We start from the raw sequence: 21,791 nt of genomic DNA on the forward strand, positions 1-21,791 counted from the left end.
GAAGGAAGAACTAACTGCAACAGTGATTCAATAGGAAATTCTTTCCATTTTTACACTATTGTGTACCATCTGACAGAATGGGATATGGCTACATTTCAGGGTATTATATTTAACATGTGATTGCCTGAAACTGTTTGTTGTATTACAAATGAGTGATTACTTTAAACCTACATTTCTTGTGACAGTACTCGTCATTTAACTATTGATTTCCAACAACTGTGGAATAACTTGTACTCCAAAGTGACCTTTAACTGCAGGATCAAAGCTCACGGTACACTCACACAATCACCTTGGAGTGATTTCAGCACACAAATAAAACTTGCACTTTTAGATAAACAAGTCTATTTATTATTTGATATACTATATCATATGCATTTTCATATAATAGTTCTAATACCAGTAAGTCAAAAATAATAGTCATATTATATTTATATATAGATATATATATAGAAAACTAATCCAATAATCTACTTTTTACTTGGACTTTACTTCCTTGTAAAAAAAAACAACATGGAGAAATGTATAATCTTCTCCCCAGCTTAAATATAGGCGCTTTGAGGGAGCAAAGAAGATAATACAAAAAGAAAAATTACACCTGAACATTGCATCTCATAGAATAAGAACATCTGTCAGCAGCTAGTAATGTTGACCATCTTGGTTTAAGACACAGGAAGAGGATGTTTTTTTTTTTTTTTTCTTTGCTAGAACATCTGTGACATATACGACTTTGTCTTCTTTTTACGTTCAGCTTAAATGGCTGGAAAAGTTCTGAATTTTTAGTAGGATGAGAGAGGAGACGATGGCAATCGTGATCATCTGGATTTGTAGATTGAGGAAACAGCACATTAGATCACACCAGTCTCATTACACACACTGAAGATCACTTCTAAGGAGAGGAGGGAGGGAGCAGAAAAAAATGGGAGAAACGGCAGAGTGTAGGAAAATAAGGTTTTTAACAGCGGGATACAGAAAGGTTTATGTGCTTCTCCACCAATGATCTGCATTTGTAAACAGAGGGTAGCAGCACAAACAGTGCAAAGTCCTTTTCATCTCCTCACGCCAATCTCCAGCCTCTTTCCCTTTCTCTCTGGGTGCTCTCCAGGAGGTAGCCATGTCTCAGTTGGCAGGGAGAGATATCCACTTGGATCCATTTAGCTGCGGCAGTCGTGACAAGTTTTACCAACTACACTGATATCATTCAAGAAAAAAAAATCTCCCGCCCCGTTTGCGCAAACTCTCGATATGTAGAAATGAAAACATGGAGGCAGGCTGTTTAACGGCTGTGGGAAATGGATGAGGCCATGGACTACAGACCATCCGGAGCCGTGGAAGGTGGCATCCAGGGGCGCTGGTGTCCATCAAGGCCTGAGATGCAGGAGGGCTGTCTCACTGCAACCCCTCCTCCCTTTGAGAGGCGTGGGTCGCGAAGTTGGGGTCAAGAGGAAGCGTCGAAGCTGCACGGGAAAAGACAGACGAAGTCATTATAGTTAACTTCAAACTGAAACCAGGTCTGAAAAAAACTTTTATTAAACTGAGCTGCATTTTAGAACAAATAAAAACTGAAACAATGTTTGCAAAAGTAGCTAAAATCTCATTTTAAATAACCTCAGGAAATGTCTTTAGTTTTAGTCTATAACTTTTGTCAAAGTTATAGAAACAACAAGCACGAGGAGTCACAAAATATATACAGCATACTTCTTTTCAATGGTACTGCGGGAGGTTGATTTGCTTCAGAAAAAGGGACATTTTAAGTGGTAGAGGATACTGTTTCACTAATCTACAGCTTGGCCACTGCAGTGTGTGTAATTCAAAGTCCTACGCAGTGTGCAGCTCACTGATTAAGACTTTGAATTGAAACTTAGGATATACAGCTTTTAAATGCTAAATAGGAGTGGTGACAGATATGTTGCTATGCTAATTATTTAGATACTGTATTATTTTTCCCATTATGGTAGGAAAAGCAGAGATGTTGCTAATAATAATAATAATAATGATGGCTAAATTGTGAGTGTCCGAGTAAGCCACGGCAGAGTGACAGTGAGCCAGAATGAACACAATTGGACATTGAACATAAATAGATTGTAGCTGCATAAGTCTGTTGAGAGAGAGAGCGAGTTTGAGTGAGAAAGATGTTCATCTCTGCAGGTTTTTGTGTTGCTTATCAGTGACAGATCCCTTTGTTCCTGCCTGCGTCCGTCTCCACCTCAGTGGAGAGCCAAGGGATGACCACAAGGCCTAACTGCAGTCTGCATTGTTAGCACATCCTTGTTGCTTTTCTCTGAGCTTGCAAATCATCTACTGACATAAAGTACACTTTATTCTTTTCTTCACCTGAGTCACTGATATTTTTGTAGCAGGTGAATGGGACTGGGCTCAGGCATGGAAAGAGTGATGGACTGAAAATACTAATGTGAAGGGAAAGGGATAACACTCTTTAATGTGAATGTTAGAGAAGTTCACCGTGTGTGGGAGAATAAGCATGTATGTGGCTTGTAATTACAGTATGCGTGGCTGTGTGTGGGTGTACTATACAACGACAAGAGTAACCAAGGGGGTCCCCAACTGTCCTCTAGGGGGAGGTATGTCTTGTCTTGCAGTCATTAAATATTAACACAGCCATCTCAGCCTCCCGCTGGCCCTGACTGAAGATGTAGGCTGGCATACGGGGACAGAAGAGGGTCACCTCTAACTCTGTAGTCCCACTGTAAACCCACTGTGATTACACCTGGGCTGGATCAAGCATGCCAACACATTACTCATCTGGAGGCAGTGCACCAAACTAAGTCACGAAATGACCCCGCAATGACACAGGATCACAACAGAATGCATTTTGCGGATCACTTACTGATTAGCAAGAGAATAAAGTGCAAAGAGTTTTGTATTTCAAATACTCCTGACTGAAAGATTTAATTATTTATTCATGTAAATCCTTCTAATGCAAATCCCTTCAACCCACTAAATAGGTTTCAAGACGTGAGCTAAAGGAAGCACACTGTAAAGCAAAATAGAATAATGGGAGCTAATTACAGGATTATGAACCCTTGTGGAAAGAACAGACAATGACCTTCATTAGTCGTTCTTCTTTCAGAGATTCTAATTAACACACACACAAAAAAAAGCTTTATGAAAAAGAAACAAGGTGGAGAGGGATTCTTACCTGTCCCATAGCTTGACATTTCTACAGTTGTTGGTGCAGCAGCCGGCTGATATCAAAGCTGTGACACAGAAAGAGAAGAGGAAAGAGACAGAGGAAGAAACTTGAATCTGTTGTTTTGACAAGAGTGGATTTTCTCATTAATCTAGTGATTTAGAGCTGATGTCTGTCTGGTTAGACTGCCAAAGCAAGGCAACACGACTGATAAATAAAACATGTTAATGGAGCAGCAGCTTTTGTTATCAGCTAAATTATGTGACAGAAATTGAACTGGGAAAGCAGCAAGTTTGTTATTAGAATGGAGGTGCCAATTAACACACACACCACACACACAGTGACTGAACAGGAAGAGACAGATACTCAAAAGCAGAGCTTGACATTTTAGAAAATAACATAATTCACTTCTTTTTTTTTTTTTTTTGTGCTGAAAGTTGGATCAAAAGACTGGATCTGTTGTTTTGTCTAAATTGGAGAATTTACAGCGAGGATACAATTATCTTAGCTTAGAAAAGACTGGAAGCAAGGAGAAACAGCTAGCCGGGCTCGGTCTCAAGCCTGTTTCTTTAAGAAGTGTAACTACTTCTTGCTGCACTAAACTGTAAAAAACAAAATTCAAGAAACTTGTAATATCATACTTTAGGGGGATTAAATCTTTTTCCTCATCAAGCGTAGGTAATCTTTTCAAGCACAAACTGCACCTGTGCTATTAGAGTTGTTTCAAGGTGAGCGGTCATGATTTGGATTAGTGAGGTATTCAATCAATTTTTCAGCTCAAGTTCACAAGAAACAAATCTGACTGGTGAATTGCTCCTCACAACTGAGGCGCACAGTGCATGCTCGACATCTCTGATTAGACCACAAAAGGCAAGATCCAAATGAGATATTATTTGTTGTGTGACCTATTTTAAGAGGAAGCAGCATGGAGACGGTGACTGTTTAAATAATACTCGGTGTGAAGGTTTGATTTTGTAAACCAAACAAATGAACAATGATTTTGGACAGTATATTATGCACTTACCTGTATATAACATCATTTCATTTAGCCTTAGAAAATCTCAATAAGTATTATAAAGATAACTTCTAAACTGAGACTCAAGCTCGAAGCTGGATTTCCTAATCTTTTAAAAACATTTCAGCTTTTATCCAAGAGACTTCTTCAGTTCTAAAACCAAAAGGTGGAGATTCCCAGGTATTTAAACCCTAGTGGGGGTTGTCACCTTTGGGGGATGGTCATTGAACTGAGGCGACTTTGAAGGCAAATGTTTGGGCTTTAAGCCTCTGTAACTTTAATTTCTGACAGTTCAGTGCTTACTTGAAGTTAAACAGGCTTATGCTTAAGCCTTTTTATGGTTGATTTTTTTTTTTTTTTTTTTCGTTTTTGAGTAATGGGTGAAAATATGCTAATTTAGCATAATTTTTGCTTGCACCATCACCAGATTGTGTGGGCTTAAAAGTACTATCTGCAGCTGTAGTACAAATAAAAAAGTTGCACCTTCACAGTGGAACACACTATTGCGATCAGCTTCACTGTCCTTAAACACAAGGCAGGCTCTTGACTTCATTTTGACATCCTTGTGCAGAGGCTGCTTTATTTCTGCACAGGATACTGTGTTTCCTGTCACACTTCAATGCAAAGCAGTAAAGCAGTGCAATAATGTTTTTTAAGCAGACCAAACTTTTTAAAAAAAATCATGTTATCCCTCTTTACCTCTTTTGCCCTTCAAAATTCTTTTACCCTTGCTCCCTTGCTTGATATCTCCAGCTCTTTCTCTCCCAGCCAGCGGTTTCTTCCTCCCCATGAGTCCATAATCATGTTTTCAGCACATTTCCTCTCCTTGGCACTCTAACATCTCACATTAAAGATTTATAATGCTCTTGTGACCGCCAAGTTGTGCAAAAGATTCCAGTAGCCACTTTCGCTATGTTCCCTGCCCCTTCCCTCAGTGTGGTCATCGGGGAATGAGGCAAGATAACACAAAGATATGAAAACTCCTTTAAAGTGTTTGGTAGATGCAGCAGTGGGCTGGGGGGTATTTTCACTTGGAGGTCAGCGTGTGTGGAATGGAACTGATTTCACGGCTAAAGCTCTCACGTTAGGGTAAAAAAAAGACACTATCACACGCACTCGTTTTCTACTACCACTTATACACAAACAAATAGCTACTGCAGGCGTAGACAGTATTTATTTAGATATCAAGTACACTTGAAAGAAACTGTTGGTCTGAACATGGTCTGTGGAATCAGGCATATATAATTTCTAAGAATGAATGGCATTATCCTTACAGATCAGCACCGAATTTATGATGGTTATATTAATACAAAATTTGATATGCCACATATTACTACTTCAACATACATACACATACTATATGTAATTAGTTTCAAGTTTGTTCCAGATTAATTTTCCTAAGAAAAAAAAAATGACGTTTGTGGCATGTTCACATTCAAAATGGCTTTGCTGCTGCTGTGTGTTACTGCCAACAATTTCAAGCAGGATCTAAGGGTGGCAAGATAAAACAGTCAGCTAAGTTCGAGCATTAACACAGAACACTGTTCTTTTGGAGTCTGTGTAGTAGTTAAATTGTTTTGGATGTGCATTGCAGCACAGCTACAGCAGGTTTGTGTGCAGCCTCTGTAGCTTTTTCGCTCCGTAGGAGCCGAGCTAAAAAAGACACCAAAAAGCATCACACGTCTTCCTAAAGAGTTACTCTTACAGGCTGCCGTTATAGGTTGGTTATGCTAGTGCTAGATATATATTATAGGTACCATATAAATCTATAGTGTATCACAACATTAAGACAACTAGAAGGGCAGAAAATATCTGTAAAAAAAGACACAACAGCTCCTAGAAACAAACATTTCTTGTTCGACCATTCGCGCTAACTTGGTTAGTTTGAATTGTGTTAGCTTGAACTAACTCGATTCAGGCTAACTCAGAAAAACAGCTTGAATGGAGTTGCTGCTTCAAGGTCGGCTTTCACACACGCACACAGGTCACAAGATTACAAACTGCTGTCTTGTGATGGTGCAGTTCAGTTTACACACACCCAGCCGAAATCCAGAGAATCCCTTTAAAACAAACTTGATCAGTGTCTAATTAAAGTTGCTCCTCCTTCTAACCAGTACCTGTGACCTCCTTAAGGAGCGTTATGATGTGAGAAAACACACAGCACACTTAGGCAGTGTTTGTTGATTTAGTTATGGGGAGGCAGAGTATTAAAACCAAAATTGGATTTAATGGGATGTGAGAGATGTGTAGAGGGAAGGGGGGTTAGCAGTGGGTCAAGTATATAGATAATGTGATTACTCTAGAATAATGTGGGGGGGGCCTAAGCTCTCTTAAATTCCACTTCTGTAAACCACAGCAGTGAAAGGCTCTAAATTTCCCCACAAAGAGATCTGCAAGATTGGCTTGGGAGAAGCTGCTCCCATACTGAATATAGCCCTTTTCCCTTAGCAGCCAGACATCAAATCATTAACTCAATATAACTCATAATCCTGCACTTCATAAAGAAGTTCCAAAACCATTTTTAAACACTTTGTTAACAAAATAAAGACTTTTTTTGAGTGAAAATTGCTAAAGTATGAGCGAAAAAAATGATTCAAGGAGACTGGCTCTGAGCAATAACAATAAAGAAGCTGAGAAAAAATCAGAATGGCGGTATGTGTATGATTTATCAAAACCAGTAATCGAGTTGTTATTGATGTCTGAATCAAGCCAGTAAACACATGAACGTGCTTCTCAGGACTGCTCATCATGCAGTCCTCTTTGATCTGTCACTTTCTCTCTCTCTCCTTCTCTCAATTTACAGAATCAATGCAAGGTAATTTCACGTGGCCATTCCCTCAGATCTTCTAAAAATCTGCCATATAAATTATTCAGGCTGGCTGGGCAGGAAAGCCCATGGAGATGCATGGTAGATCAGTGACCTTCCGTTTAGCTGGCAGTCAGTAAGACAACTAGAGTCAGTCAGTCAGTCAGCGAAGCTATCTGGCAGGAGAGCTGCTTGTTTTAATATCCCTCAGGCAACTAAAGTCAGTGCTGTTATGTGCAACTCTGGTGCACGACGGCAAGCTCGAAATGCATAACATTAAGCACGGCCATAACACATACACCAAGTGGAAAGAAGATGCAGAGTATTTGTGGAGTCAAGTCCGCCCAGTCTTGTGAGGCCAGACTTCAACTTCATCCCACTTCAGTTCTGCTTGGTCATCTCTGCAGCGTTTTATATAGCATCAACGACATGCTAATTGGCTACACTTGGTTACATCAGCTGTGAGAGCCTGTGATTGTTTTAAATCAGTAAAATTACACAAAGAAAAAAAACTACACTGAATTTCATGAAAAGAGAAGAATCTTTTTGTTTTAAACATGTTTTGCAGCAGTTTTGTCATGCTTAAAGTCAGTACACTGTTGCAAGATTGAATGGTTTGTTACAGTAGTTAAATAGTGTTATGTTACAACATGGTAATAGAGTGGTTACCACTGTACCACAGCAGGAAGGCTCTGACAGTAAGCTGGGGCCATTCTGTGTGGGGTTTGCATGTTCTCCCTGTACTCTGGCTTTCTCACACAGTGCAAACACGTTTGTTAGCTTAATAGGTGATTGTAAATTGGCCATAGTTGAAGATCTCTTTGTGCTTACTAGAGTTCAGAAAAACAGCTGAACTCACCATATGACAGTATACTCTAAGAATCTTGATTCACCAAGAAATGTCACTGTTTTTGAAAGCAAAGCACACTTGTTTTCATCTACAGAAACACAAAATGGGCTGAAATGTTTTAAAAGACAAACACGTTTAATACAATCACTTATCAATTACTATAAGTGATTTTAATAGACTGTCTACACCTTATAAAGACCCATTTTCAGCAGCCATTGCTCCTGTTTTTGCAGTAAATCATGTTAAACATGCTAAAATGCTAACTGACAGCTGAAAACTGTGCTGCTGATTAACAAAACCAGTTTGGTTTGTTGACCACCTGGAGCATCAGTCTTTGCAGGTTTGATTATAGTCTTAAAACGTCACGAGAAAGAGAACTTCTGAAAATCAGCAGAGTGTTCTGGTTCTAAGCAATAAATCCTGTTCCACGAGAGATATTGCTAAAAACAGTGTGTGCTACTCCCCTCACAGAACAGCACAAACTGACGAACCAGAATAGAAAGAGAACGGGAAAGCCAGGGTGCACAACTGAGCAGGAGGACACAAACAGATGCCACGCTCTCAATAGTTCTCAATAACAGTACCTGCAAATGACTTTTAACTTTGATCAAAAAAGAATTAATTATTAGCGATTCCAATAATTATTGTCAGTGACAACAATCTTTGTTAGTTTAATGTTATATTGGAGGGGGAAAAAAAGTGCTTTCTTTCAAAAATAAGGGCAATTCTAATCCAGTGGCACAGATTTGTGAGTCTTTTAGCAGATTTAGCTGATTCCAGCAACTTACAAATGGGTCACTCGCTATAGGAAAAAGTTTTTCATTGCTCTTCTATATTTGTCTCTTTAATGTCTTTTAATCTGATAATATGGGGCTATTTTCACTACAGTGTGGCTTTAGCAATATTTATATAATCTAAGCTGCCATTTGTTGGCACGTTACATCATGCAGGGTATATACATACATTAACACAGCAGCTATAATTAATGGGAAATGTCTGACTAAGGTGTGAGAACTGTAATACAGTAAGTGATGGAAGCAGGGAGAAACAGCAAATAACTTGAAGCCTATGTGTCTGCTGCATGGCTCACTGTTCAGCTGAAGTAGACCGTGGAGACACGAGAGCATGAAACTCACTGGAACAGAGGTGAGTAATTGGCACCCTGTTGGCTGATCCGAGCCTACGAGGGATGTCTGTGCGTGTGGGTTTACCTTTGTGTGCGATTTCAGGGAGAAATACATCAAATGGACGGCGCATTTGATGTATTTCGTGAAGCAGCGTGCAAACGCATGCACAGACGTCGCCTTTAGAGTAATACCAGGAATGCTTGTGTTGAACAGTAGTCACACATCTGTTCATTTACCTTGACGATGTCGTACTAAAACTTTGGCAAAATTCATATTTAAACTGAAGACATCAGCGTTAGGAATAAAAGAGACTTCCTTCGTGATGGTTTACAGACAGAAATGCTGTAACAACTTCAGTCCCTGATTCTTCTTTTGTTGCTTCTGTCCTCTGTGTTGAAGCTTCACATCATCTCTCCACATTCTACAAGAGCTCGTGTTGTTCCATGCATTTCTTCAGTATTTTGCTATGATCCTCAAAGGTAAATTAAATATTTAAGCCGACATTCACAAGATAAACTACTGTTGCTCTATTTTAACATGTCAACACCCATCACTTCTCAGTGCTGATGAATAATATAACAAACCGGGCACACAGCAGCGTATAGAGGATTGCGATGCGTGTGTGCCAGTTAGAGGGGTGGGGATGAGAAATAATATTGGTAATTTCATCAGCTCTAAATTAGATATGCTAGCATCCCAGAATTCTTTGCGGTTTTGTGTGACACAAAGGTTCTGTGTTTAATGACTTCTCATCTCCCAAAAGCTTTGGGACCTTGATGACCCATGTCCTGAGGCTGAAACTTGTTTACACATTTTCAGACTGTTTTGTCTTTTCCCTTGCTAATGAAAACAGCAGTAATCCTTTTTGTATTTGTCTCATGTTTAAAGGCTTTTGGATTTAGCTAGAAATAACGCAACGCATTGCATCAGATGTTAAAATTTGTCCTCCTCCCCCCCCAAAAAATGTAATTTGAAACAGAACATGGGTAGCCTTTTGTCACATTAGGTGTTAAGGATGAGCCAGTATTAACGTTGTCTGCCCTAACATCTATGTGTGGATGTGAATTTATATTCTGCTCTTACACACCCCTCTTCATGTGAGAAGAGCTACTTCACATACCTCTTCTCACATGAAAAAGTGAAAATAAGATTTTGTTAGCACTTAGTTATATAGGATATAAAAGGCTGCATCAGTAGAATATTGAGAGTTCAAGATAAAGCTGTTTCTATTGGAAAACTCATCATTAATTTATGATTTAGAGACACTGCTAAAGGAAGTTCAACATGATCATCTACTGAGTTTAAAGCAACCCAAGAAATTCTATCAAATACATGTTTTATTTGCAACGAAAGCTCTCACAAAGCACGATAATTAAATGATTAAATGTACCTTTTGCTATAACTGTAAAGGAAATGAGCCAGCCAGTCTGGAGCAGCAGGGGGTGTGTGGGTGGGGGTGGGGTAATGAAATTGATTTCAATATCTCAGAGAGGAAATCTCGCAGACCAAAAGACATTGCTGAAAGAGAACTAGTAAGAGATAACGACATAAATATAATGACAGTGGTGCCAATCGTTTCATGGTCTAACATAATGTAAAGTAATGGAAGCTGCACACATGCCTTATTGTAATTCAGGAAAACCATTACCTCAAACACACAAAATGGGCATTAGATAATTTATGTCCCCGGAAGAGGATAACTGTATCCTTTCAACATGCTATATTCCTGATAAGTTATCTCATTTTTAACAGACAGTAGAGCTATAAAAGCCATCACTCTGATAGGAGCAGCAGCATGGAAGCTCATCTGCTGCTTGACAGTGACAATGCACAACTGACACAAAACACAGACAAGCTATTTGAGCATGGCACAGACTTTGGACCTCTATGAAGAAGTAATTCTTTATGTCACTGAATACAACCAGGAGCTTTAAAAGTACAGTCTTACTTTGACCAGTGGTCATACCAGACTAACAAACTAAAGCAAACATCTGTCATAGATGTGGCTTTTTGTGAAGAAGACACGATTCCTTGTTACACACTACATGTTGTTACAGCTTGATTCAGACATGATGATGTTACAGAACTAAAGCACAATATTTTGTACCTTAAAGGGGGTAACAGAAAAGGGGGGGGGGGGGGGGGGTGCTACCGCCAGATCTTCTCAGTCTCCTCAACAACTCAAAACTACTTTATTCCTAGCAGCATATTTAACTGATATATTTAAGGGTTAATTGACAGACCAATTTTTTTGTTTTAAAGGGATCCAATTTATTTATTTGTTTTTTGCTATGAGTGCTACAAAAGACTGTGCAGAGGTTAAAAAACTGAAAACAATACAATTTAAAACAAACAACTAATGAGCAACGGGGGTGAAAGTTTTAATAGAAATGTGAAATTGTTATTTTTATCTTTAGTAAGAAATTCAGGGAGGGATTAATTAAAAACTTATTGAGCTGTAGCCTTGACTTGATGCGTAATCTTGTGCAGCTCTTATACTATAATTATTGAGTGAATGTTCACAAAATTCACAAATTTATTCCTTGTTAAAAACAAAGGCCCCCCCCAAATCTGCCAAGCCCCCATCTCACAGCATCACCTGCATATTGCCCATGATGCACTTTGTTACAACAGTCCAGCTCCGCCCTCCTCCTTCACTCGCACCTCTTCACATGGTACTCTGAGACTGCCAGCTCTCAGAATGGCATGCAGCGACAAATAAAGGAAATGTAACAGAAGCAAAATGTGGTTACTGCTGGTGACTTTGGGACTGTCAGAGATTCCCTCAGGCCCAGTCTTGCCCTCATACATGGCAGCCACTCAACTTTCAGTTAATTACCTGGCCTAGCAAGCTAATTTCCTCTCAGCTCAGTGGTCTGTTCCCCACTGGCATGGCGTAAGAGGACAAAGACTGTTCTCCATTCCACTGAGTTTGCGTGTCTACCGGATGACTGGGGCTACTGTGGAACATTTGTCACATACCTCTGGGGTTTGGGCCAGAGCAACACTAGTACGCACCAAACAGCCTCCTTGATATCTCAAACAGCCAGCTATAAGCTGCTGGTGGGGGGAAATGTTTAGGCGAATCCTGAATACTATAGTTATATGCGCAACATAATGCCAAATTCTGATTGAGTTATCTTCTTATGTAGTTTTCTTTTTATGATTGCATGATCTTAACATTAATTATCCCATAATGTGTCAAAATGTGAGTCTAAAATGTATGCAAGGAAAGATGGCTGGTTAAATGCTCATCTCTCCTAAATCTGCAGGACAAAATCACTCTCCTTGCCTTTCCCTAATTTATAATTTAGCCTGCCAAAAATAATTTTAGTTTTTATGTTAGACACATTTTACACTCCATTTCCCATTGACATTACCAGTCATGAGTATTTGTCTGGCTGTGGCTTTGTCTGAGAGTTACAGCACAGAGAAGCAGTATAGAGCTTTTTGCTGCATCCAGGAGGAGCGAGCTTTAAACTGACAAAGCTAACAGCAGCTTGATTAAAAATGACAATGATATGCACCAGTGGAAGATAAACAAAACGCCTAATCATGCACTCCTGGGTTAATAGCTGCTCTGATGGCCTATAGGCAAGGGTGTTTGGGATAATTGGTCTCAGATGTGATTACAAATTCAAAGGCCATGATAACATTTAAAAGTAACATTTTCCCCTTCGCAGATGAAGACATCCACCTGGAGAATTGAATGTCTCCGATGGCCTTAACTCTGAAGCATCTTTGAATTTTTAACCAGCTCTCTTTTCTTTACCATTTTAAATGATAGAACACATCAATAAGGGAATGGCTGTTCAACTTGTAAATTAAATATTCATCACTTATTTGCAGAAAGATCCAATGCCATGGGATTTTAAAATGAGTCTTAGACTGTAAAACAAAGAATTGTTTGCCTGAATAAGAATAAGTCCACACAGCATCTGTCATTTTTAGCAAGTTCAAGAAGTTCTGAATGGTAAAGCCGGAATGGCAAGGCAGACGAGCTCGTCTGGTTATAAAATTATTCCATGTGACTTACACCAGCCTAATGCTCCCCTAAATCCTTTCACACCAAGCAGCTGTGACAAACATTTGAGTTTCCCCAGGCCGCTTAGGCTGCGAGACTTGACAAATTTTCAAGGGATGCTTTCCATCCATCGCCTTGGCAGGCAAGCAAGGAAGAAGAGGATAGAGTGGAGTAAGAGGAAGGGAAAAAAATATGTATTATAGAGAGGAAGACAGAAAGGGGGAGAGAAGGAGGGGAAAAAAACAGCCAGTAATCCACTCAAATACTTCCTCAACCCTCTTTCCTTAGCCCAGCCTGGCAAACATTACATCCTCCAGCTTCTTCCTGAAACAGGGCTTTGTAATCAGAGTTTTCTCGCTTTCCGACAGCTGCTTGTTCACACTGGCAGCCAATTAGGATGGAGAGAGAGAGAGAGAGAGAGAGCGAGAGAGAAAGAGAGAGAGAGAGCTTTTTCAATGACACTGGCGAGGGAGAACATTATCTGAGACCACAGCTTCAGTGATGATTTCCTGTTGCACTGACAGGCAGCAGCACTTCTAAGCAACAGCCAGAGGAGCTGGACAGTCTGAACTAATGCCACAATTACGGAGATTAACAGATGGAATGAGACAGTGGAATGGTCTTCGCTAATTCGATCACATGCTCGAGAATGGAGGACCAGAGTTTGTCAGTACGTTCAGAGTATATAAAAAAGAAAACTAATAGAGCTTCAGAGTCGGATATTTGGCAAAATGTTCACGGGCCTGAAGCATTTGGAGAGTGTTTTTTAAACGCCTTTAAAAAAAAATCCCAAGGTTTCAGCAACACTTGCAGAATACAGAATATATTTTAAATAGCAAATAATATTATAGAACACAAAAACAATCATACATCCAATATATTCATCAGTGAGGTACCATCATTGCCAGTATCCCATTGGTTGATACATACACCAATGGATGGGCTGGGCATATGATCATAATAATTGTCCCATGAAATGTGGAGTGCTCAACTGAAAACATAAAAAACTTTATTTGATACTTAAACAGGAAAAATGAATTGGTATGTATGGAGGTGAAGTCGTAAGTGTGATAAACCACTATAATAGAGGTTCAGCTAACTTTAGCTGCTCTTTACTGCAATTTATATACTCTGAGCAGCCAAACCCATTACCTGCAAACACACCATATTTGTCAAGCTAATGGGTCAGGCTCATGTTGTGCATGCAGATCTGGCCTTTGTATTTCAGCATCCCATCAGAAACTGAGCTGTTAATTTAGAACAGCGTAGAATCCACGAGCAGTAGTTTTCTTTTCAATCGCCGGCTATAAAAGTGTAGTTTTGTCTTTATCATGAATACATACTTTTAAAACAAACTGTCTGCAAAGTGTATGTGTGGTACACATACTCCACAGTACATGCAAATGCAGTAGATACAGTATCACATGTACTGTCATAACAAGGGCAAAGGTTTCCCCACACACTGTACCGTCTTTTCTTTTCTCATGCAGCCTATTTTTCGCCTCCTGATCATCTGAGCAGCTTAAGCTAATATGCAGAACATGTGATTGCTAAAGCAGAAAACATGATTAAGTCTCTCCTCTTTTTTTTGAAGAAGACCCTCTGCAGTGCAGAGATCCTGTAGGCTTAGCGAACATTCATCCCTGCAGTCTGGGTCAGGAGACAACAGTGTTCATGGCTGATTAATATCTGAGAGGGATTCTATCACATGAAAAGGCAGATATTTTTGCTATGAGTCAAAACTGATCTTTTGGCGTTACTGATTATTTGTAAAGCTCCTTATCACATTCAAAGTCTTAACAGGCTTTACTGTGGCAATTTAATATTGGCAAGACAATAATTATTGTCGCTTTGGAGCTTGTAAAATCTAAAAGTGCCATGCACTCATTTCATCTGTAATTCCTTTTAATGCTTTTTTTTTTTCTTTTAGATGAATAAGTTTGTATATTTTTGGACATGTATTGTCAAGAGGAGAAAATAGGATTCTGCTATCTTCTTTTCTTCAAGCACAAATTCAACCAAAGCAAAAGTATGAGTGCTTTCATTTCAGCAGTATTCCTTCCTCCCGACTGTAACAATGGCACAATAGGCTATGTGCGATAAGCTTCCTGAAAGATGTTGCAGCAGATTGTATTAAAAGGCTGCAGAGGTCAGAGTGTTGTTTTGCTTTCTTTCTGGATTTTGCCAGGAATTTAAATGGCCTTAGCTTCACTACTGTTGAGTTGCACATCAATATGAGATGTTCATTTGTGAGAAAATAAACCCTCATTGCTACACTGACCCTGGGACACTTTAGCACAGCCACCCAAATCTCACACACACACACACACACACACACACACACACACACACACACACACACACACACACACACACACACACACACACACACACACACACAAACACACACACACACACACACACACACATGCAAGATCATAAAAAATGAAATAATGCTGTGCAAAGGGCTTAGAGGATAATCCAAGTGAGTGGAGTGTACTACATCGTCACAGGAATTAAATTCCCTCTTCATCCAAAAAAGGACACGGCAGCAAGGTTAGGTCAGTGTATGACACAAAGGGATACCGCCACAAATCTGCTGTCTTTACTTTTCCTACGCAACAAATGTTTTTTTTCTACATCTATTCATCTTTTTTTTTTGCCCTCTTTTGTCTTTAGCTGTATTCGTTTAAGTGGCATTTTAGTGGATTCTAATCCACCATCATCGGATGGATGGTATTTTGTGTTAACTTCGGAAAAAACATCATCCTTTGGCAAAATGTTGATTGCGTGTCTCTATCTAAGTGTAAATATCGTGTAGTGACACTTAAAGTTAGTTGTCTTGTCAGGTCAGTGGAGGCATGGAAGCCCTGTAGGGACAAGTTCATGATGGAGATAAACATCCATTATGACAGATAACAAGCTATGATATACCAATATGGCTTCACAGTAGCCACACACACACTTCCTCAAACTGTTGTCATACACAGGCTTAATGAAGTCTTTATGGCCCTGGTTAAAGGCTATTTGGTGCATGCATTTCACTCTGAGCTAAGTTCACAACAGTTATGCCACAGTTGGCAAACTACCAGGCCCTGTGCACTCACAACATTTTCCAGTTAAGGATTTGTGAGCCATTAATGTGATGTGGCTTTTGCAGACATCATATGGGTTTCAGGTTACATCAAGATTGAAATCTCTCATGGAGCTACAGTGTGCGCTAAGACCTAAAATAGAAGCAGAATGATGATCTGAATCAAAGTTGTGTGTGCATAATAATCCAGTACAATCCATAAAGATTGCGAAATGGCTAAAGCGAGCGTGCTCAATACTATACCGTAGTTCCTGAGATCACCGTTGTTGTACTGTGAGACATTCACAGTCATTTAGAGATTTAATTTCCTAAACCTGTGAAGGTGCTTCTGAAGGCAGACATCGGTAGCATCACACTGAGTTGTACATATAAACAGTGCCACAAAAAGTTGAGTAACAACTGAAAAAACTTTGCCCCTCACTGACCTCCACACTGTTGGCCAATCACAGTGTGAACAAGGTATTAATGACAAGTCTCTTTTTTTCATGCTATCCAACCATTAATTCAGACTATAAACCCCACTTAGCACCAGTATTTGTCTAGCCTGAAATTACTACTTTTCCAAAAAGGAACTTGACGTCTCTTTGCTCAAAAGATACTGTCCGGTTACTTTGGTCACATTCTCCATATTGTTGACTTGCTGTCTCCAAAACCGAGTTAAGATGACGCTGATCATACCAGTGGGGTCACCATTCAGATTTTGCTGCGACTTTTAAACTGAGCTTCATATGTCAAGATCTGTGGAGCACCTCTTTGAAGTTGTAAATTCCTATAATGTTTGTATTTTTGCTTTGTAATTGTCTGTTGTTGGGGGCATATGGCAAAAATGGCTCATCGTTTGGAAACAATAGCAGTTACTATCTCTGCTGTAAGTCTTAAGTTGACTCTGCTTTGTGTAAACTGTTTCTATTCTCTTGTCATTTCAGCCTCATATTGCAAAGTCAGGTAGATATTTCACCTTGAGGAATTTGTCCGTTAGCATCTGAGAGCTCCGTGCCACTCAGCACTTTTTCCCCCGGACTCCAGAAATCATTATCAGCCACTGTGGGGTATTTAAACAGCAGCCAAGTTGGTGCTTTGATTTTCCTCCTCATCATCATCCTTAGCTCCCCACGTTCTCTCAGAGATGGACGTGCATGGAGCGAAGATTTCAGGGTAATTCATCATTTAATAGGTTTATGCATCATTGTGTGGCAGCGTTTGCAATGCTGCAACTCAAATCTGAGTGTAGATCGTCTGAGCTGGATTGGTTCATGTTAAATAAATATTTCTGAAACCTGTATTTTCTCTGTTTTGTTTTTTTTTCCCAAGCCAACCCACATTTCTCCTGAGATCAAAAAGAAAATCAATAATGTTGTAAATTTCGCAACAGTCAGAATGAGCATGAGTGTCTCAATTTTCTCAATCAAACAAGTGCATTCCAATCCCATATTACCCTGCAAATCTCCTTTTAGAAGATGTTAGTGTTTACAGAGAAAGAAACCATCTCTACCACAACACTATAGCATACTATAAAACACTAAACTCTCTGTATATCTATATATGTTGAAACATTTATTTGATTGCAGTATTTTGGTCTCTTCAGTATTCCACACTGTCCAACCTTCACCATGTATATGGGCAGCATCTCAACAGGTCCAAAGATTCAGAACTACTCAGATTATTTTCACAGATGACCAACTTGCACTCAATCAAAGCATATGCATTAGAAAAATGATTTAAAAAAGTAGCACATCTCAAGTGTAAAACTGAAGAAACTGGTAAATGTAAAAACAAATGTTCTGATACGAAATATTAACAATAGTCTTTTACAGAAAAAAATGGAGCATGGCCAAAGTTTCAAATAATGAGGTCACTGTATGTACAAGTAATCCCTGTGAGCTAAAAGCTTAAATGCTCGAGAGAGGGGGTATCCTTAACATGGCCATAGCAGGCACTCAGCACTAGCTGTGAAGAGAGCAGTGTGCAATCCAAACCTGCTCTTTGTACGGGGCAATGACCATAAGAAAGTTGGCTTAAAGAGCAGGTGACCTTAAAGTAAGAGGAGGGGAAAAAACAGCTAATTTCAGACAGCGACTGTGGTAGGGAGCCGGATCAAGGCCCAGTATGAAGTAAATCAAGATCATTTTCAATTTTAAATCATGCAAAGCAATTAGAGTGAATAAAAATATGGAGTTAGAAGTGAACAGACTGCTTTAAAATGGTTGATAGCTGCAAGATTTATGTTGCATTAAATGTGTTTATTTTTATTTATTGTTTTTGGAACTTAAGAGTCTTGAGATTATAGGAACATTGCTTCACTAATTTAGTGATTGAGGCATGGAAAACATGGCATTGTTGTGTCATGCTGTGATGGGCACCATCTCAACACTTCAATATGTATAGGCCTCATATATATATATATATATATATATATATATATATATATATAGTATACAGCAGTAAGCGAGACAAAGTGTGTAGCAGTAGCACTCACTGTTTTCACATAGTATCTTCCTCTGATGAACCTGTGACTCATTTAGGGTTACAAATCTTCTTTTTTTTTTTTCAACTTACTATATGCATGTTTCATGTGTAAAAGACAAGATCAGGACAACATCATCCGCTGCCTTTAAGGGGCTTTGTACATGGAAACTCTAGGTGTTAATTAGAAGACCATTTTATATGATCTCATCACAAGGCACAAATAAACCTACCATTCATGCCATTATAGATGCTTCGATGATGTGGCGACAGCTCATCTCCAGCTGGCCTTCTCTGCCCTTCTCTCACTGGGCTCCCAAACTTCACATGGTCAGGGCTCATGCTGTACTGGTGCCTGTGAGTTTCAGGGCTGCCCCCCTGGACTACACAGCCCTTTTCATGGTGCTCCCCAGTCCCCAAATGTGCCTGCCGGGGCTCTGGGCTTCCACAGCCTGAACTACTGATGCTGCTCCTGTTGTGCCTCTGATAGAGCTCCCCACTGCCTCCCTGGCCCAGGAAGTGCTGCCTCTGGCCCAGGACGAGATCAGAGCTATGGTGCTTGGGGTGCTGCTCCGGACTTCGGTGGCCCACGTTCCTTCCATATTTTTCAGGGCTAAGGCCCCGCATGACTCGACTATGGTCAGGCACAGATATAGAGCCACAGCGGGGCCGGCAGAGCTGGGGGAGGGTGTATGGGTACTCCAGGCTTGTACTCCGATGCCGCCCAGCTGGATGCTCAGGACTGGACATCTCCCTGTCTCCTCCAGTTATACCCCCTATTCCACTGATGCTGCTACACCTGGGTTTATGCAGAAGCTCAGGGCTTCCTTTTTCCCCACCACTGCCAACCCCACCCACTCCTGCAGCCAGGTGAGGCTGCTTATGGTGAGGATGATCAGAGCTGTCAGCACTCCCTGCACTGGAGGTGCTGCTCCCATCACCTACGTCTCTCATTAGCAGCCCCTGCCCAGGCACCAGCAACAAACTATTCTGGCTGTCTATGGAGTTGCGGCACCCTCCCATTCCCACACTCACTCCGCCTCCACTTCCCCCAACGCCACCTCCTCCACCTACTACCCCCTTTTCTTCATCCAGTAGAAGACAGAGCTCCTTCAGCTCCAGGTTCTCCCGGATTACCTCCTCTTGTCGAAGTTCCAGCTCCTTGAGTTTCTGGAGATAGAGCGTCACCTCTTTACGCATTATGCTGGCACTGTAACGTCCAAGACGCTGCCACTCTCTGGATACACGCTTTCCTTTTTGACGATCATCATCTAAGAAGCAGCACAAGTCCCGCAGCTCACGATTGTCTTCCTGCAGCTTCTGGTTAATGTCCTGAGAGGGCAAAAGATAAAATAGGAGAAATTTAGAAAAGAGTGACATAGAGTTTATTGTCTATGAACCACAAATCCTGAAAAAATTAAATTAAATTAAGAACATAAATTAGCTTTTGAAATTTACAAAACAAAATAGTTCTTCATGGATTACTTAACTCCAAGTAAATCACTGACGCTACTGTGTAATTTGAATGCATTTCACTGCTCTTTCAGATATTAGTCAAATGGTTTATGCAGTCATAATGAAATTAAATCCTAATCCTCTGTCTTTCCCATACATGCACTGACTCACTGTGTACCATGTGAAACACATGATGTAGATTAGAATCTTCTGTAGGAGATGAAAAGGCCACACATAGAAATGAGGCAAGGTCATGGAAATGAAATCATACGCCCAAATCATTTTACACTAACCAACATTTACTAAAAACATCGCTTCTTCACTTCCAAAAGACCTCCTTCTTTTCTCCCCTATCCTTCTGTAACAATTTAACTCTCTTCTATCCTCCCTCTCTCACTCACTCCCCCTCTTGCACCCTCCAGCTCTTTCCTGTGTAATTAGGCCGCTTGGATGGGTGGAGAGGTGACTAGGTCTCCAAGAAAAGCAAATGATCCCGATGTGCTTCAGCTGAGACTACCTCGGGCTGATTCTCAGTTTTAACTGTAAACACTGTGGACACTGTGCCATAATTATTTTATTAAAAAAAATGAAGGCACTGGGTAAAGGTTACTCAAAGGGAAGAAGCCTTATTTTGTCTTCTGAATTTTCTAGGAATGTAAGGTATGTGCAAGCATGATCAGATTTGAGCACTGCATGAAGAAATTCCCTCCTCTTTCTATTAGAAGAAAACAGTTTTAAACCATGAAACCTACTTGTCATTGCTCTGAGTGGAAAGGGCACCGCTTGGTACTGATTTTGCTAACACGCACGAGCATCCCTTCCTTTTGTTAATTCACTTAAAAAGAAAAACTGTTAAGTTAAAAATGCTCTCTATAACCTTTTATTAGCTCCTGCATGTAAATATGTACACAAAGGCTTTACATCCATTCAACCTCAAATTATCGCATAAACAATAGCACATTAAACTTCAAAGATACCATCTATTCTCACACCATGTTTGCAGAGGCGCTCTCTAAACAGCAGAGCATTACTTATGCTATGCGCGTTCTCAGGTGTGCTCCAAACCTATGATCTCATCCTTCACCAATGCGCGCCCCCTCACCTTCAGCCCCCTTATTTCGTTTAAGTGCAGCTGGAGGCTGCGATTGACCTCCCGGATAAGATTCCCGTGGTCCAGAATCACGCTCATCTTGTCGGCCTCAGACCGCCTCAGCCGGCGCACCAGATCCTCCTTGGTCCACTTGAGCAGTTCCTCGTCAGTCAGACCGGAGATGTCCTCTGCTGGACTTTCCGTCTTCGCTATCGACAGCTGAAGCTGAGGCTGGGGCGGTGGAGTCGCTTTCTCCATTGGCACAGCTCCTCCGACGCCGACAAAGGGCAGAAAATATTTAGAGGCTCGTTGACAACCTCTGCTCGCATCCGCTCCCCGGTCGACTTAGGGTGGAAACGGTTACCGATTGTAAATCAGTCGCATAGTTTGGCCTTTTCTGTTGCTCCCCACTCTTCCACTCTCTTCCTAGAGCAACAGCTGACGATGCCGGCTGGGCGCGATACAGTGGAGAAGATGCTCTACTATCACTGCAACATCCTTACAGCCGAAATGGACTCTGTGTGCGGCCGATGTGCGTTAGAATCCAGATTCTGCCGGTCAGGTGGTCAAAGTAAGAAAAGCTTCCGTTTACACACACCTGCCGCATGTAGGCTCAGCACACCGCGAGAGAGAAGTGATAGTCCGCTGTGCACAGCAGAAACACGGGGAGAGGAAACAGCTCTCCCCTCTCTCTCTCCTCTCTCTCTCCAGGGGCTTGA

General features: G+C 40.6%; 1 protein-coding gene across 1 annotated transcript; it reads right to left on the reverse strand.

The window, feature by feature from the left end:
* Positions 1-697: 697 nt before the first annotated feature.
* ccdc85al (coiled-coil domain containing 85A, like) lies at positions 698-21,755 on the reverse strand. Its single transcript, XM_030740991.1, has 4 exons — positions 21,085-21,755; positions 18,761-19,859; positions 3,158-3,215; positions 698-1,454 (listed from the first exon to the last, which is right to left on the reverse strand). Exons 1-4 carry the CDS (start codon positions 21,328-21,330, stop codon positions 1,436-1,438), a joined length of 1,422 nt encoding a protein of 473 aa, XP_030596851.1. The 5' UTR covers positions 21,331-21,755; the 3' UTR covers positions 698-1,435.
* Between the last annotated feature and the right edge of the window lie 36 nt (positions 21,756-21,791).

The sequence above is a fragment of the Archocentrus centrarchus genome, chromosome 1 (assembly GCF_007364275.1).
Source record: "Archocentrus centrarchus isolate MPI-CPG fArcCen1 chromosome 1, fArcCen1, whole genome shotgun sequence".
Classification (NCBI taxonomy): domain Eukaryota; kingdom Metazoa; phylum Chordata; class Actinopteri; order Cichliformes; family Cichlidae; genus Archocentrus; species Archocentrus centrarchus.